The sequence below is a fragment of the Python bivittatus genome, unplaced genomic scaffold (assembly GCF_059951505.1).
Source record: "Python bivittatus isolate LINGU-HERP-01145 unplaced genomic scaffold, Pbiv_v1 ctg000480_np1212, whole genome shotgun sequence".
In the NCBI taxonomy this organism is placed as follows: Eukaryota; Metazoa; Chordata; class Lepidosauria; order Squamata; family Pythonidae; genus Python; species Python bivittatus.
Window position 1 is genome coordinate 29,589,977 of NW_028277075.1, and position 19,162 is coordinate 29,609,138.

Genomic DNA, 19,162 nt, shown 5'->3' on the forward strand with positions numbered 1-19,162 from the left:
AACCTCCAACCAATATTGCCTGTCTGCAACCTTCCCTTTTTGAGAAAGTTGCAAAGATAGTGGTGGGGCTCTAATTATAGGTTGCTCTAGAGGAACCTGATTGTCTGAATCCTGTTCAGTCTGGATTCTTATCAGGTTAGAAGAGGAAATTGTTTGGGTCACTGTGGTGAATAATCTGCATTGGAGCCTGAAAGAGGGGAGGTCCGGATCCTTTTAGACCTCTCGGAAGCTTTAAGCACCATTACCCACGGTATCCCTCTGGACCACCTGCAAGGCTGGACACTGCTCTTCTGTAGTTTAACATTACAGGCATCATACGTGTAACATTACAGCCATCATTAAAAAGGCACAACAAAGGATGTTCTTCCTGCGGCAACTTAGGAAGTTTAAATTATCCCAGGAGCTCTTGGTACAGTTTTACAGGGGAATCATTGAGTCTGTTATCTGTTCCTCTATAACTGTCTGGTTTGATTCTGCAACCAAACAGGACAGATTCAGACTTCAACGGATAGTTAAGTCTGCAGAAAGGATAATTGCAACCCGTCTGCCTTCTATAGAAGAACTGTATACTGTGAGGGTCAAAAGGAGGGCAGAGAGGATATATGCAGACTCTTCCCATCCTGGATATAAACTGTTTCAACTTCTTCCTTCAGGACGGTGCTACAGAGCACCATATGTTAAAACATCTAGACATCGGAACAGTTTTTTCCCTTGTGCCATTGCTCTGTTAAACACTACATGACACAATATGTGCTGGACAGTGGCTTCTCCCTTTCAAAAAGTTATTTTACTGTGTAGTGTTATTGTTTATTATCATTCCTTTTTCTGTTGCTATCCAAATGCACTGTTGCTCTTGCTGTTTGTCACCGAAGACAAATTCCTTGTATATATTTTATACTTGGCCATTAAAGTATTCTCTATTCTGTATTTTGCTCCTTCCTGAGTGGGCAGTGGTAATAGCGGAGAAGAGGTCATCCAGGGGAGGAGAGGTCACTTGTGGAGTGCCTCAGGGTTCATCTCTCTCCCCCATATTATTTCACATTGATGTGAAGCCACTGGTGGAAGACATCCACTGGATCGCAGTTATGCCTAATTATAAATCACCTCCCAGGATGAGCCAGACTTACTGGAAGTGCTGGCCTGGTGCCTGTAAGCTGCTAGAGTCCAAGATCGAATCCCTACAAGATTAAGGTGCTATTGCCCAGAAACCATCTGGCATTGTACTCCAGTGATAATTCTGGGTTGGGAAGCCCACCACTTGAAGTAGCAGGTCTGCCTTAGAGGCCCTCCTAGACTCACAGCCACCCCTAGATAGCATGGGAGGGCTTTGACTAGCTTTGACTGGCGTACCAGTTACATCCTTCCTGAAGCATGATACCCACACCATCCTTCCTGGTAGCTGTTACCCACACCCTCATAGCCCCTCAGCTCTGCTACCACAATATGCTGAACATGATGCTATCATTCAAAGCTACCCAGGAGTTACACTTGATGCAGTTGGCCTCTTGGAATCTGCAGGTAGAACCAACCCATCCAGTCCATTCATCCCAAATGAGTAGGCTGAGATGGGGTGGGTAAAGCGATATGCTTTTTTTAAATATGCCCTTTTATTATGAAATGGGTTACCTCCAGAGATCTGGAGGGCTGTTCTGAGAACTTTTAATGTGTGAGGAGCTGAAGAAGTCACTTATTAAATACTGGGATTTGGGATATGGCTACTTTTTATGGTTTCTTATAAATGCTATGTTCAGTTTTTATAATCCACTGAGAGTCATTGTGGAATGGGTGATATAAAAACTGTAAATAAATAACTAGACAACGTATCAGTTCATCCTGATGTAACATCAAAGCATCCCATTTGCTCAAAATCTAATAAGAAATATAGACTCCATCAGGTTAAAGTTGACTCCTGGTGACTACATGGATCCAAAAAATTTTGCCTCTGCTTTCTTCTGGCATGTTTGATGTTCCATTCTACCCCACATTTCTGAGATTTCCTCTTCCACCCAAATATTAACCGGCTCTGATATGCTTCATTTTTTCTTGACCAAGTTGATTAGCTGTTGGTGTCTGGTATTGGTGCCTGCTGCAGTTTCTCATAACTAATGCTAACCTAGCTTTAGCTTATTAACATACAAACAAACAATATTAATAGATGGTTTTTATTTTGTGCCTCTTTCTGGGGGTGGTGATTCAACCCATTTGTGCAAATCAACTTATGAGTAAACACCATCTGAAGCATGCACCTGTTTCATTGATCTGTGAAAAGGCAACGGAAGAGAGAGGAAGTGCACAGGCATAACTGTGTAACTGCTTAACTGTTTCTTCTGCCCTTTGACTTTACCTAAATCATATGTTCTGTGAAACAGAGATACGAAACAGAGGCCCAATCCCTTCTGCCCAAAACAGCCAGCTTTGTATTTCACTCCTCCTATGTGTTGGAAGTCAGCTAGTATATTATGAAGCTTTACATAAACAGCAACCACAGTATAGACAAGGGAAGATGAAGTTCCAAAATGCAAGTTGTATGGCATCTTTACTAAAGGAGATGAGAGTGTTCTGTAGCTGAATGGTTAGAGTCCTCTTGTCTGCTGGGCCTTCTTTGTCATCTTCTTTAGCAAGACAAAAGGTTCTTTTATGACAACATGCTCTCAGTAGCCTTGCATCCCACAGATATAAAATTGATTCTTGTCTCATCTGCTTGACTGACAAGGGCAACAAGGGACAAATCTGTAACTTCTATTGAATGGGTGAAATTCATTGGTTGATGGAGAACACGCATGGAGGAAATAGCTGTCCAGTTGACCTGACCTTTTTCACATTAATGCTAGAGCACAGTAGCCATTCCTCCTGAGTTATTCTTCTCAGGCTAACATCTGGACAGCTCTAGACTATCAAGATCTGTGATTCTGGCTGCAAATATAAGGATATTAAAATTAATAAATATCCAGTGCAAAGGCCTCATTAGTTTTTGTCATTAATTCTTTTTCTTGGAAACAACAGCTGCACCTGCTTTTTTCCCTTTTCCAGAACACTGTTTGTGTAGCTGCAATTAGTACCAGACTGCAGTCATATCAGGGAATCTTTCAATGGCCTAAACATCAGTTCTTCTGCACCCTTCAAAAAGAATCAGAAAAAGTGCTTCAGACTCAGCTGAGCCCAGCACCAACTGCTACTCATGAAAGAAACCTCTACTTGAGCCTGACGAAAACGTTGTGGCTTCTTTAAGGAATCAACTCATTAAAGTTAAAGCCACCTTGAGTGCTACATGGACAGAAAAGCAGGATATTAACCAAACACATAAATAAACAGCAACAACAACAGCAAATGATGTTGTCTCAGCTGCTGGGGATGAGATAGAGTGTGTGCAGACCTCTCCAAAATTTGGAAAGAACTCTTAGCCATGCATATGTATAAATTATACCTCACAATTTTCTAGGTATATATTTTCTTGCAGCCATAATTGTAGATTAAATATACTTTAATAGCTTTCACTATATGTAAGAAAAATACACATTGCCAGCTTTGTGTAAGCTGCCGACAGTCTAATGGAGTGTGCTGCCATAACAAATTTAATGAAACAAACAAACAAACAAACAAACAAAATTGTGTGTGTGTATTCATGCCAGTTTGGTGTAGTGGTTAACAGCACTAGACTAGGAGTCCTTGAGTTCTAGTCTTCCCTTAGACATAGAGGCCAGCTGGGTGATTTTAACCAGTGTCTGTCTGTCTGTCTGTCTGTCTGTCTGTCTGTCTGTCTGTCTGTCTGTCTGTCTATCTATCTATCTATCTATCTATCTATCTATCTATCTATCTATCTATCTATCTATCTATCTATCTATCTGATCTGTTTATCAGGGAAGACTATAGTCCAGGTTCACAAACCTCGGCAAGTCCCAGGATTTAGAGCCCTTAATCTAGCATGTGGAGGACCTCTCATAAAATGGCTTACAATGACCAGTTGCAAAGCATCCATTGATTAGAAAGTGAGTTAACTGCCAGATGTCCTCTACTTTCTAGTGGGATCTTTGCAAGATGCTAAGGCTTTGGAACGTGCAGAGTTCATATTTAATTGTTTTAAAAACCAAGTGGGGAGGGAGTCTTGCAGGCACAAAGAGGCTACATTGGGGCCCAAAGACATCACTTACCCACCCCAGCCTTAAACCAAAGCGGTCCCTTGACCGTTCTACACTGCACTCCAATTACTGCAGCATCGCCCAAGAGCAAAAGGAACACAGAATCTCTACATAAAAGTCACCATAAAGGTCACAATATGTATAGAGTTGGGCAGCCTAAAATTTTGAAATGTAAATAAATTATAAATAAAAAATCTAAATTAATACTCCAACAAACAGAACTGACATTGCCCAGATGAGATCTAACATACATGTTCAGGTCAGCTGTGCCCGGAAGAAAAAATCTGGGGAGGCACACCCCAACATTAGAAAGCAGTTTTGTTTTCAGCAGAGAGATGATATTAACTAACCTTACAAATGGGTTATGAAGACAAACTCTTCTATATCCTCTGCAGTCTTTTTATATCAGGGACAGGAACATTCCTCTAATAGCTCCAATTAGAACTCACGTTTCTTTAGTCAGATTGGAGATTGGGGATTTTGTTCATTGGTTTAAGAAAGATTGTTTTGGAGACCATGGAGCTGTGTCCCTTTTAGTTTGGATTCTAACCCACTTAAGACTAGAGCTACCTGGCTTGCTGAATATAAGATGATTCCCCTAGGTCTCTCTGCAGGTCTCTCTTTCCATTGTTTATTTTTCTGAGACATCTTTCTGAAATGGTTGGGACTCGGGGACTCAATATTTAAGTGGCTCTAGTCTTTCTTGCAGGCAGATCCCAGAAGCCAACATTAAGGCATTCTATTCTGGCCAGTTGTCTTTGTAATATCTGTATTATTATTATTTGGGATTATCCAATGATAATCCCCTGTTGCTTTAATCTGATTTTAGGAAGGCAGTAATATTCTGAACCAGTTTCTGAGGACAGTGAGGGAAAACCCTGAAACTTAATCAGAAGAGAAGTACTTTTGCTTGAGGAGCAGTTAATCCAGGACTAGGAGTACGATCTGTTTAAATAGGTTGCATTTCCTCTGAAAAGTAACTGCAGGTTATTCATTTATTTGCACATTTATCTTTTGACTTTCAGAGATAAAATTAGATCAAAGATGGTTTAAAATAAAATACAAATTCCAACAAAATGTGCTAACTAAAGTTTGGTGTGTGAAAATGAGAGCCAAATTCTTTTTAGCCGTGGCATTTTTTTTGTGGAATATTTTCTTGAAGAAAACTCTCTAGCTTTTTTGCCATGGTAAAAATACACCTCTAGGAAAACACTTGAATTTCAAATGGCTCTTATTTTATTTCTGATATACTTTAGATTAAAATTGTTTTATTGTCATGCGTTTTAACACTGCATTTGTATATACATTGTGTTAGACAATGACCTGGATTAGTTCAACTGGGTTAGTTTCATCATTAGAGAGAAGAATTGACTGAAAATGTCTATTGTTTTTTACTGTCTATCTAACACAATTCATAACCGGTGATTAAGAAATACTTTGGAAAGGAAAAACATTGGGACTTCTACTTCTGGTGATTGGCAGGGGCTAAATACCTCTGGAGAGCCACTTTGGTGTAGCAGTTAAGGCATCAGGCTAGAAACCGGGAGACTATGAGCTCTAGTCCCGCCTAGACATAAAGCCAGCTGGGTGACCTTGGGCCAGAGACTTTCTCTCAGCCCTAGAAAGGAGGCAATGGCAAACCACTTCTGAAAAACCTTGCCAAGAAAACTGCAGGGACTTCTCCAGGAAGAGCCAGTTGGTTAAGGCATCAGGCTAGAAACCAGGAGACCATAAGCCTAGTCCTGCCTTGGGCATAAAGTCAGCTGGGTGACCTTGGGCCAGACACTTTCTCTCAGCCCTAGGAAAGAGGCAATAGCAAACCACTTCTGAAAAACCTTGCCAAGAAAACTGCAGGGACTTGTTCAGGCAACCTCTGAGAATCAGACACAATTGAACGGATTAAAAAAACAACAACACTTTGAGATCCCTTCGCATTTTACACATTCCTTTATATGCAGTGATAGGCAGGGAATATTCCATTCTTTCCACCCATCCAAGAAAACCTGATCCTATCTGAGACAATTGATCATGATAGTTTTCTGAATTAGAGGCCTACTAATCTGTAACCACTTTTAAGTGCAATTGATTCTGTTCATTGGTTCTTCAGTAATGGCCCATAACAGCAGGGTACCCAGCAAACATTTTCTCTCACTAATGAACGACACCAAATAAAAGAATGCCTCCATTAATTGCAGAACTTGAAATGCAGCAGTTGTTTTTACAATCATTCAGTTCAATGTGAAATCATAAAATAAGAAAGGGCATGAGAAGGAGAACTCAGGGCAGAGATTACATGCAGAGGGCTGCATTTCCATAACCCTTGCATCTTGTAATTAGCTAGCTACAAACAATGGGCTTGATTTCATTAATTCCTCCCATATCCCATCCTGCTGTTCCATTTTTCAAGATGCCACCCAGAGAGCAGTAACATAACGCAGCTATGTGAGGCTCAGCCTTGCTTAAAATTTTGCATCTGATAGCTTTATTCAGGGCCGGCTCTAGACATTCTGGTGCCCTAGGCAAAGTCACGTGCTGGCACCCCCTATGGTTTGCTCATCTTCTGATTTTGTTAGGAATTTCAAAAAGGTGCCTTCTTGTTTCTTTCTTTCATTCTTTTTCTTTTTTTGAATTTTTTGAATTTTTGAGCCTGATGCTTATGATTTTCATCCCCAGACAATCTTTCTCTTTTCCAGGACATTTTCACCCTATTATACTGTGAATCACAGTAAAGAATTTTAATTACATCGGCATTGTTGTCATATGGCAACAATTCTGCAAAATTATATTTAATTGGTGAGTGGGCACACCGGCTCACAGTGTGCTATTACTGCTTTCCTGGGTATAACTTTGATAAGCTGATAGTCACGTGACTTGCTTGCTCAGGACCTTCCTATCAGACCTTTGTCTTGCTTGGTAATATTATCAGCTTTCTGAGGTCCATAACTGTAATAATAATTTCTTTTTTGTGACTTGCAACCTCTGGTTAATGTGCTGTTCACTATCGTTTGACCAACTTTGTGGGTAAGTGTTTTTGAAAAGCATAGAAAGAAAAATTTCTAAAGTAACGAGGAAAGATGATTAGATTTTAAATTCATATTGTGTTTTTCAGACGTCTTTTCAATTTTGGCGCCCCTTAAAATTTGGCACCGTAGGTTGCCTAGGCCTAGAACCAGCCCTGCTTTATTGCGCAAAGGAATTATTAAGAATTGCACATTGAGGATGAGATCTGTTTTAGTAAGGAAGATAAAGAACACTGGAAAACTGAAACAAAACACACAACTCTGCTTCCCCCCAAAAATCTATCTACATGCAGTCTTCTTTTTAGTGCTGAAAAAAAGTGACTGGTACAAAGTTGGCTTCCATGCTTAACCCAGGACTAGAACTTAGGTCTCCATGCTCACAGTCCAGCAACCACTAGACCAAACTGGTAATCACAACTACCTTACAGTATTTACCTCAAAGGAAGCCGTCCTGAATGTAAGAGACCTCTCCCAATCTTCAAAAAAAAAAAAAAAAGAGAGAGTAACAGAAATAAATATTAAAAGCACACACCAAATTCTTATGTTATCAGCCGGAGCTGAAATCAGTTCTGGAGAGTTCCCTACCTCACTATAAATATGATTAAGTGGTTGTATGCGCCCACGTACTGGTCAGAAACCATACTCAGAAAGTGGCAGGGATTAAAAAAGCAATAATATTAATTGAGTTGGTAACTACTGATTAAATTAATTGCCTGTAAAATAAGTCATCCAATTTATAAAATTAATTAATCCCTTATCTGCATACATATACACAAAGCACGCTTTCTCACCCACACACGTCCTCCTTCCAGCAGAAACAGCAGAGGACAAGGAGGAGGAGGAGGAGGAGGAGGAGGAGGAGGAGGAGGAGGAGGAGGAGGAAACAGATCAGAGATGGGATATCTGAGGAAGGGAATCACTCAGCACAGCGAAGGAAAGAAAAGTGGGGGAAACAAAACTGCATGGAGATGAACAGGAGGGTGAGGAATTATCCAGGGAAGGTACTGCTCTCCACATTTAGAGGGTGAGCATTTGCAATGAGACAAAAAAGAGGAAGGATTTACTTTGCTTTTGCCTCCCTGAGCACTGAGGTCTCTGGAAAAAAGTTCAGAGATGGTGGAAGTTCCATCCATGGGCTGCATACCAACCTTTCTAGTCCTAAATGAGACAAAATCATCTTTTTCCTTTAGGCAGCTTCTCTTTCAGTAAAATCTGCTTCCTTACAAGGGCATCTACCTCTATTTTGTTTAAGGCTTTGATGTCATTTGGGCGTGGCAGGTCAGAGGCAGCCAGCGCAATGCTTTCAGACCAGTGCTATGTACTCCTATTTAGCCACCCCACTTGACAATTAAGCAGTTGCAGCTTTTAACTCACCTCATGTAGGGTATAAGACTCAAAAAAGGTTTTTAAGGGCATGGATCAAAGCTAGGTTGCCCCAGTTGAGAGAGGATTGTAGCTAAAGCTTTTCCATGCCATTGAGACCACTTGCACTCCTAGCAAGAGACAGAAATTAGGGAGAATCCCCAAGCGATACACCTGTTCTTTTGGAGGGAGTGCTACCTCATTAAAAACTAGACAATTTCCTAATTTCTGAACCTGGGAAACCCAGTACCTCCATCTTATCTAAATTCATCTTTGCTCTGTTGGACTTCATCCAATCCATCCCTAGCTCTAAGCAACTGTGAAGGCCCTGCTACAGGTGAAAGGAGAAATTGAGTTGAGTGTTTTATGATGACACCACATTTCAAAAGACCTCTCCAATGATGTCATGCAAATATTGAACAGCACAGGAGAATAATTTGAACCTTGTGAGACCCATAACACCAGATACAAATCTCCCTTCTTCACTATTTAGTGGATGAGAGGGCAGGTAATAAAAAGAGAAGACATTGTCACTATCTTTGTCCCAATCATACTTCCAAACCAAGTGAGACAGCACTATGTAAGTTTGCTCCTGAATTCTTGCAGTGCTATTGTGATAGAAGCTTTGAGAACATTGTAAACTGGCACCTTTCAACATGTGATACTGAGGGGGTGGCATGGAGGAAATAATTTGGGGGGGAGGGTGCAAACCGGAATTCTATAGAATAACAGGAAAAATTTAGTGTGGTATAAGAAAATCAATCGACAGAGCCCAATGCCATGTCTAGTTTTTATATTTTAGCTATTCCTTGCTGTAATTTGTTCCAGTGATGATGTTTCCATGGTGGAAACCACATGCTATATGAAAAGAATAGCATAGAAATTATTCATGTGTGAGTCATTGTAACACATATTGCTTACTTAATACTAAGACTGGGCTGGGGAAGCACAGCACTTCAATGGTTCTGATTTTTTCTGGGTACTATCAAAAGTTGATGGCTTCTGTTTCACCCCTCAGCATCTGCCAAACAGCTCCATCACCTATTCTTTCCAATGTCGGAGAAAAGTAGAGCTTTCAGAGTTCTGGATTAAAAGGCTATGTGGATTATTATGTAGTTTTGTCTTTTTTCTTCACTTAAATGTTCCAGGGAAGTGATAGGGTATCTCAGTTTGAATATGGATATGGTATTGGAAAGTATGAGGAAGATCAATCTGTAATGTGTGTATTGGAACTGCAAAGTCAACTAATCTGGATAGTGGTGTAGAACTGATTCCTCATGGGATTGTGCTTGCCTTGAAAAATCAGATAAGAAACTTGGAAGTACTCTTGGACATGATCATATGTGGAGAAGGCCAGTTAATGGCATAAGTCAGGAGTACTTTTTTAAAATCAGCTGAAGATGATTGCAGCCAGACCAAATCTCAATTATCCATGTGTTAGGTACCTCCAAACACTTTACATATAATGTTTCTGAACCCAACTGAGAAATGTCAGCTAGGTCAAAATACAATTGTCCAGATGCTGGTGGAGAAAAACATCTGTGCACCAGCTTAATCAGTTGTCTAAATGCATATTCAGAATCTAAATGGTTTATATAAACACCTGACTCCACGTATATTATCCTGCCTGTTCACAGTTGAAATCTGTTTTGAAGGCCTTATTTGCTTCCCCGCTTTGTAGGAGCATTTAGACTATTATCTACCACAGGGAGGCCTCCTTTGTTGTGGCTCCTCAGCTTTGAAACTACCTCTCCTCCACCATTTAGTGGCTGGGTTCACACGTGCCCTAAGGCATAATGGAGTTAGCTTTTTTGTGGCTCAGCACAATGTGTGAATCCAGTCAACTGAGATGGGCTCTCCTGGCCCATTTTAATCTTGGAAGCTGCAAGCTACGGTCCTCAAGTGGAGATGTGACTTGATGGGGTGTTTCATAAAAGACATCAGCTAAGAGTGGTAGGCAGCGTTACCAGCAAAGTGTGTTGTCCAGTGCATGAGAAACTGGAGGATCAGCTCAGCTCCTGCTGCAAGAATCCTCACTGCACCCTGGAAAACAGATTCTATGAAAGGTCTTAAGAGGCAATTGGAAGCCTACTTTAAAGGCTGGCTAGTGCACATGTAGCAATCACCTACAGGGAAAATCACCTATAGCCCTAATTTCAACTGTGAGAGCTTTCCTGGCATATGTGTTGTGACAGCCTTTAGAGAGATCTTACATTAACCAATTCTCTTGGGGAACTTCTGCTTCTGCTTCCTGCGGACAAGATTTCAAAAGCACGGCAGTCTTTGTTTAAAGCTTCCGAGACCCACAATTGATTAAAATGTCATGAAAAAATCGATAGTTTGGAGCTAAAGCAGGGGCCATTCATAATTCCCTAGGTTTGCCAACAGCCAGACCCAAAAAAGTTTCTTCCTTTAATATCAACGTGATCAAAGTTGTTTGACAACTGAAGATTATCAGTGACCTAAATGTCACCTTAACAGGAGAGGCTGAGCTTACAGCAGCAATTAAAAGATACAGGAAAGCCTCTTGTGGCAGGAATCAGAACTCTTTTTTCTTTAGGTATAGGATTAAAATCAAACATTCTCATTACATTTGCCACATTAGCAGGTTGCAATTTAAGGCAGTTCTTACCATCTCTTTCATTTGCTTTTAATTTTTTTTCTAAAGGCCATTTAGAGCTTCATAAACTGTATTTTTGCTGCCTATGGTAGTAACTGCAACAGCCACAGGCCTTTCTCAGAAACCACAAACCAGAAGTGCTTTTAAAAAAAAAACACTCCAAAATGCAACTGGAATTATGCCTTATTACAGCATAGCAACATTTCAGGGATATCCTGGGGAAGAATATGCGAGTGCAAGTGGCAGTCACCAATTTTGTCTTTAATGACATATGGCTTCTGAATGAAACAGAACCATGATATACCCTAATACCTGAGGGAATTATAAATTGGAAAGCAGTGGGAAACGATGGCTGATTGATGGTGGCTTTCTCTGCTACTATGTCCTTGGTAACTTTGACTGGTGTTTTTAATTGTAGAATGCTTTTTAAATTGTTGGGTTTTGTGATGTGTTTTTATTGTACACCACTAAGAGTCACATTCTGTAAGACGGGCAGCTATGTGATCAATCAATAAATAAATACATTCTCTCAGAAAAATCCTCACCAAAATTTAACTCCTATTTTCAGAAACTCAAGTTTCAAGGTTAAAAACATTGCATGCACTAGTTTTCCATACACAGATAGAGACATGGCAAAAGCAAGACCCCAGATGTCTTCATCTGAGGCTATTCTTGTGGCACAGGAATCATTTTTCCCAAGTATAAGATGTTCTATAAAAAAATAACCCAGTCCATTGCTTCAGATCTGTTTGAATGCAATGAGCATCTGTCATTAATTGTGTGAAACATTTTTCTACTCCTAATGTTGGTAACATATTGTGATTTGTGAAACAATTATTAATATTGATCATTTATTGTTCTTTTGGCTGATGCGGGTCTTCCGGGCTGTGTGGCCGTGTTCTGGAAGTTTTGGTTCCTAACATTTCCTAACATGACATCATCCTGAGCACAGAAAGAATCGCTCCTGTCTGTGCTCCTGTCCTCTGAAGATGCCGGCCACAGATGCTGGCGAAACGTTAGGAAACAAAACTTCCAGAACACCGCCACATCAGCCATCGTATTCCGGCCGTGAAAGCCTTCGACAATACATTGTTCTTTTGTATGCCTCTAGTTTAGGCTACAGTTCAGTACCCAGTTTCTTGGGTATATCAACTTCCTTGAACACAATGGAATTGTGATGAGGTTTATTTATGGAGAGGAATGCATAGCATCACATACTACTCTAGCATGACAACCCTCTTCTAAAAAAATTAATAGTCCAGATACCAACCAGGCTGGTTCCCCCCTCCTCCTGCATTTACATTTCAAGAAATGTTGTTTTTAATTCATTGCTTATTTTCCTTAGTTCAGGAATGAAGAAGCTATGTCCCTGCAAGCATTGTAAGATTACAACCTCCATGTGCCTTTTCCATTGGCCATTGCTAACTGGGGATAATGGTAGTTCTAATTCAAATCATCTGGAGGATAACTGGTTGGAGAAGGCTGATCTACAGTACATGCCACAAAATTGTGTGTCTCTAGCCATTCTCCAGTGGTCTCCTCCTCAACAAAACATCCTTGTGCCTCTAGCCCAATGTCCAGGACCATTTGTGAACATTGCATGCATACATTCTTACTAAAGAACAGAAAAGTCAGGAGTGAAAGAAGATTATAGGCTTTGCCATTTTACTAAGATCCTGCCTCTATCAGATTAATGCATTTGAATGCATGTCTTTTCCAGCTGTTTTCATGGCTTGTGCATCATCTTTGCTTTCCCTATATTTCACTACAACAAGTGAGTTGCCTGCCTCTAACACTCCTTCAAGAGGAAGAACGCTTACCAATCCCAGCTTCAGTGGACTCTGAGGCAGAGTGCAAAGTTCTTGCATATTACCATTCAAGGCTAATTGGAGAAAACAATTTACTCAGAGCAAATCTACTGAGCACTTTTCCTGTAAAGGGCTTTGACCATGTATAACAGGACATGGATGATGTTCGGACCATATCTCAAGAATCAGAGATTGTATCTCATTCTCAGAACCCCTGAAACACCCTTCCAAATGCATTGTAAACATTAAGGCTGCAACAGCCCTGCAGCTCAAGTGTCAGTGAAGTCTGTGCAATACCTGTCTGCCGTCCTTCTGGTTGCATGCCTCGATTGTGACCTGTGAGCCAGTGGAGAAGGAGGTGATTGAGAGGCACTTGTCCTGCTGCCTGATTAAAGGGTCACTGAAAATCCACTCCTTTGGGGGTAAAAAGCAAGAAGAGAATTCAGCATAATGTTGTAGTACATTTCCTCAATCATTCCTGCTAAAGCTATAGCTTTTGTTTGGAATAGAAAGCCTGACTCAAACATTTTCCCACCTACATTTACCCATACAATTGCCTTTCAGCATATATCAGCTAGAGAAGGAGAAAAACGGCATAAACTGGGAAATGGCTACCTTTTTTCAGAAGAATCTGCAGTTGCAGCAGCATTTTTGTAATGCTGTGATTGTGATCAGTGCTTGCAAAAAGTAATTGCAGGTTTCCATTGTGACAGAAAGCCCTTAAGGCAAAGCCTCTGAGGAAATCAGCTGCCGGTTTCAAGGTTTATCCAGTGCATTGAGTAGGTTAGTTCTAGGAGTGAGTTTGGGGGAAACAACATTTATGTATTTGCTTATTCAGTTTGGATGCCACCTGACTCCAACAGATCATTAGACATGGCTAAAAAATGAAGGGGAAAAAAATGTTGCTATTCTACCTGTGTTAGGTAGAATAACTGTACTGGTTGAACAGATCAAGCTCAATTAAGCCAGATATTGCTGATGACATCATTAGGCAGCTGACATCACTCTAAAAAGCACTTTGTATAGGCGCTGTCCCATAGACTGGAATAGTTTACAATGTGTTTATCAGTACTACAAAGTTTGCTGGGATGCAAACTTTGCATGCACATAGGAGAAGTACCTTTTAAATAAGATTACTGGGGCCAATAGAGCAGTGATTTTTTTTAGATGGCCAATATCCATATAAATCACTCAGAGATGATACTTGTAGTCATCAGTTTTTGAGTACAAAGCTTTTTAAAAAGGCAAGAAACTATCTGCATATGTGAAAGACTTCAAAGAGACTGCAATCCTGATGTAATTTGGAAAACACTTTTATTTATTTGTTTGTTTAATTTTGAGGCTGCCCAACTCCACAGCAACTCTGGGCAGTCTACAAATAAACAAAACAAAACAAAGTGTCTCAAGAAAAAAAGATGTTTTTTAGAAGAATCTGGTACAATTCAAAGTTCAGAATTCCTCACTTCAGAGTGAGGTTTCAGATTTCACAGTATTCTAGCTAGTCCCCTCTAACTGGACAATAGTTTAGGGACTGTCTAGTTTCCTGCAAAGAGAAGGGCTCCTTCCATTCACTAATAGAAGGAAAAAAGGAAATTATTAGTATGTACTAATTTCCCATTCACTCTACAATCTTCTATACCTACACAAAATCAGCTCTGAAATGTTGGACCCTCAAACCCTCTAGAAAGGTGAACTGGGCTCCATAAACACTATAATGTTTATTCCTCTCCTCTTTCCACCAACAAGAATATTCTAGCAGAAAGTGAGTTGGATCCACCTCATTTACTGGTACAAAGATTTCAGTTTTCTCCATTGCCCACCCTTGGCATAAGCTATACTAGAATAGACTCTGCCTCTTAATTGCCGGAGCAGAAAAAAAATCTCTTTTTATCTTACACAATAGGAACACTTCTCAGCCAGTTTCTAATCTATTTCATCAGCTGTTGCCTATGGTGTCAAAACAGGCAATAGATCATTAGGGATGCACTTCAACACCCTTGACAAACCAAACAAGAGAAAAAGCCAGCTTCATTGATTTATCCTCCCATCTAATAACTATCTTTCCCCATAGACAATTAATATGTGCTTTCTTCGCTGAGATAATTCCCAGGACATAGATACAGTTCAATGAATTCCAGCCATTTCAAACAATCACAAAATAGCTCAACAAGTCAAATCAAAGAGCTTGTTGGATGCCGTCTGCTCACTCATTCCCAATCATTAATAGATGTGACCAAGCTTTTGCTGGCATCTTGGATTTTACTGTAATCTTTAGCTTATCCAAGTTGTTTCTTCTTTGCTAGTATATAAGTGAATTCTAAGGAAGGGTCCTAAATTTAGACAATGATATTAATTTATGCCATCTTATCCCATTGTCCCTTAGGCTACATAGCTGTTTTATTATTGCTGTCCATAAGAAATTGCAGAGAAAGGAGCTTAATATTTCAAGCTATTTCTGGATATTTTCAACTGACTTTTACTTAGTATAGTGATATATAATCTATTCGAGAAAAAAATGAATTCAGATTTAGCTTAATACATTCTCTGGACAATTTGCCATCTTTTACTTCCCAACATATTGCTCAGAGGTATCCCCACTCCACTCTCTGGCTTTTAATGTTTTAAATAATTCTTTTAATTTCTTTTAAAGGAAACTGACATGCTGCCAGCATAATTTTTATATCTAGGAATGCTTCTGGGCCCAAATGAGCTTCAAAAGGTTTTTAGGGAATAAAAATAATGAATAGCAGCACTTGGGTGCTTAAATTGGAAGTATGCTCACTGGCATGGAAAAAAGACAAAGATAAACAGGGGTGGTAGAGGAAGTATCTAGAACGGTAAACCGGGAACTTTTATTAAATGGTACTTTCTAATGGTTATATCTTTCATGGCAGTAATTTTTTTTGAACAGGTAAGTCGTTCATAGAAGATCTATGATACGTTCTTAACACTCCAGGGGTACCCTGCAGCCCCAAAAGTTTGGGAATCTCTGCTCAATTTCACATCATTTCAGGATAAAATTGAACCTGTGCAAAACCATCTTGGATTATAGCACCATACTTGTGGTGATGTACCAAACAGAACTTGCAACAGTATGATAAATATGGAAAAGCTGTTCAATCTGGTAGTTTAAAAGTGACATGGGGTTTTTTTCCTTGAGATTTCCATTTAGGAAACACTGTCCTTGTAGGCATTTCAGTGAATGTATCTGTCTAAGCAAGGTAAAAGTGAAGGGATACTATAGTCTTCAATGCTCATATGGGCAAAGAAATGCATACATATAGTGAGAATATGCACTCATTGCATATTTTCCTTCTTCATGGATTGTTTTTCTGTAGGAAAAATGTTGCATGTGAAACAACTTTAAGGCAAAAACATTGACTTTCAAAATACCATCATTATCACACTGCTAAAAGAAAAGTTTTCCATTCCACCTAAGAGTCACTTAGATGAGATGAGTGACTATACAAATCAAATAATTTTAAAAAACTATAGTACAATCATAGCTTTCTATAGCTTTCTTTCTTTTTTGGCTTGCAGAGCTGGTGGGTGCAGCAAGGAATAAAACCTACCTTCTTATCTTATCATTTAAATATGTCTTAGAGGGACTGCTAAAATAATATTTGCATCTGGATCACCTCTGATTTGATTTTCCACTCTTCTTCACAGCTTTCTCAGTGCCACAGTGAGATGTCCTTTGGCTGCCCTGTGCAGACAGTATTCCTATCTTGCTGGAACACTTGGAACTTGGTTCAGTGAAAGGCACACAAAATGTCTATCTTTTTCCTTAGCTTTGTTCTGGATGGCTGCAGGCAATACTAATTTTAATGGTTGAGTAAAAATCAACCAGGTTGATCTAATGGTTAAAACACTGGACCAGGAGTGAGGAAACCTTAGTATGGAAGCCAATTGGCTGACTTTGGACCAGTCATTCTCTCTCAGTTCTAGGAAGAGGGCAATGGCAAATCATTCTGAAAATCTTGCCAAGAAAACTGCATGGAGTTGTCCATGGAGTTGCCAGAAGTCAAGTCTGACTCAAAGGATGCCGCCACCCCCTCCAAAAATAAAAAATCAGCAGAGAGTTGATGAGAAAACAAAGCAGGCCAAGCAATGTCTATTTAGGGATTTGAGAAAGGTTTCCAATCTGACAAAGTTTACTATTCATATATTATTTTACCACAAGGACTCCTTTTAATTGTTCCACAACACTTCTGGGTGGAATTATTTATTTCTTCTAGAAGCTCAAGGCACCATACATAGAATTCTTCCTCTACTTTATTCTCACATCAACCTTTTGGGGTGGACTGAACTGAGAGATAGTAACTGGTGCAAAGTAACCAAATAAACCAAAGTAGCCAAGTAAACTTTGGTGGTCCTGAATTAGGGTTTCTGCAGTCCTGAACTGGCATCACTCTGGCTGTGCCCATGTTGTTCTTTTTCCTTTGCTTGAAAGAAGCACTGAGGCAAGGTTGAACCCTTATCCACAAATGACTAAGTCCCTCTGCCAGGATTACAGATCCACTGAAGTATGCTTCGAATATACACATGTTTTCTTCAGGACATTCTACAGAGCAGAAAATAAGACTGGGATGAGCTTTGGGTGACTTTACCTGAGTAGTAACAGGATTGTTCACTGACCCTTTACAGCTTCCAATCCCTGCCAGAGAATTTCCTCCTGTATCCTGGCCCTGAGATTCCAAACAATTTGCTCCTTGCTTGATGACTCCAGGAATCAGCTCCTTTTCTGGGACTCTGAGTGATTAGAAAGATCATCAGACATAAAAGGAGAAATTATAAACATCTTGTTCGTCACGTACCTTATACCCCATCAAATCAACAAATCAGCCATGAAGCACAAGTAGGTTGGGCAATTAGGCACTTCCCAGAAAGAGGAAATGCATCACTAAAAGTACAGGCAAAGAACAATTATCTGTATATGTCTTTGTACTGCATATGCTAATTTATAGGTAGAGGTGTTAATTTAAAACTAATTACTGTAATATAACTACTATGCAAATGTTATTTATAAAAATAAAACTCATTACTGACGTTTAAATATTCTCTCTTTCTCTCTCTCTCTGTTCTTCATCCTAGAATGGAAATTCAATATATTTCATGAGGCAGATTGTGTCAAAGCAACCAGTGTGCCTTCTTAGTTTGCTGTCTGCATGCTGACTATTCGTGAAAAATTTTCTCATCAGTTGGACTTCTTTATCTGAAATTGGACTTGGGTTGAACAGATCTTCAAATAAAGGGCCTTGAACAGGAACTATGGTAATCCTAACCGTAGAAGGTACTTCTGTCACACTCTACACTTTAATGCATTCCGTGAAAAACTGCTAGAAATGTTTCACATCACATTTTCCTGGCATTCCACAAATTTACCACCAGCAAACGTTCACAGATTTTTTTCACCCCCATATACATGGCAGAGGGTTTGACAAGCCAATTAATTCTAATGACAAGGAATATTCTTTAACACATTGTTAGAGCTATTTCTCAAGAAATGTCCTTTCTTCTTCCATGTAGTTAGAATATGCACTCATCTCATATTTTCTTTTTTCAGGGATGTATACAGCATGTCATTATTGTCTTCCACTCTTCCGCATGCTGACTATTGTTTGCTAAGTGAGTTATACCTATTTCAAATTTGCCTTTAAAATATCTCACAAAAAAGATAGATCTGTTTTTGAAGATCTTATACTTCTTTTACTGCACGCAACCTGAGCTCAGCTTCATTGCGCTGTCTACCAATTAGTTTTCCCTGCAATAACCTTTTTTCAGAGTTCAAAGACACCAAACATAGAGAAGACATAGGTCAGGCAGAATATAATAGGAAGAAATATTTTAAAAATAAGTTCCCACCATAACAGCCACATTAAGAAAATAGCTGATGCTTTCTTATTCCACAGCGGTAAAATACACATCATGCAGTTTTGCTGAGAGGTAAAGAATGACTCACTTGAGTTCAGGATAGACATTCTCCAAATACCACTGGAAGGATTTACAATTCAGTTTTCTGCGCTGTTCCACTCGGTCTGCAATACTAGAAGCAAAAGTACCCTATATCTATCTTTATTGTAACCATGATTAAAAGAGAATTGCGTGACACAGCAGCACACAAGTACATTTACAGAATAATTAAAAGCACACACAGTACTTTTAAGGTGCAACCACATTGGAAGCAATGTTGTGGAAGTTATTCAAAGACACATT

The 19,162-nt window shown here is 39.6% G+C and overlaps 1 protein-coding gene across 2 annotated transcripts in view; it reads right to left on the reverse strand.

The window, feature by feature from the left end:
* GALNT16 (polypeptide N-acetylgalactosaminyltransferase 16) overlaps positions 1–19,162 on the reverse strand; it is a 173,524-nt gene that overhangs the window by 6,087 nt on the left and 148,275 nt on the right. Inside the window, exons 12-15 of one of the 2 annotated variants that reach the window (XR_015797015.1) lie at positions 18,909–18,992; positions 17,996–18,036; positions 17,557–17,698; positions 13,244–13,360 (exon numbers count right to left, since the gene is read on the reverse strand). Coding sequence is in view for 1 of the 2 variants with exons in the window: in XM_088145594.1 (XP_088001720.1) it covers positions 13,244–13,360; positions 17,557–17,698; positions 18,909–18,992 (343 nt within the window). In the remaining variant the exon portion in view is untranslated. Of the gene's footprint in view, positions 1–13,243; positions 13,361–17,556; positions 17,699–17,995; positions 18,037–18,908; positions 18,993–19,162 lie in introns of those variants that run through there. The other variant, XM_088145594.1, reaches the window with a different exon arrangement.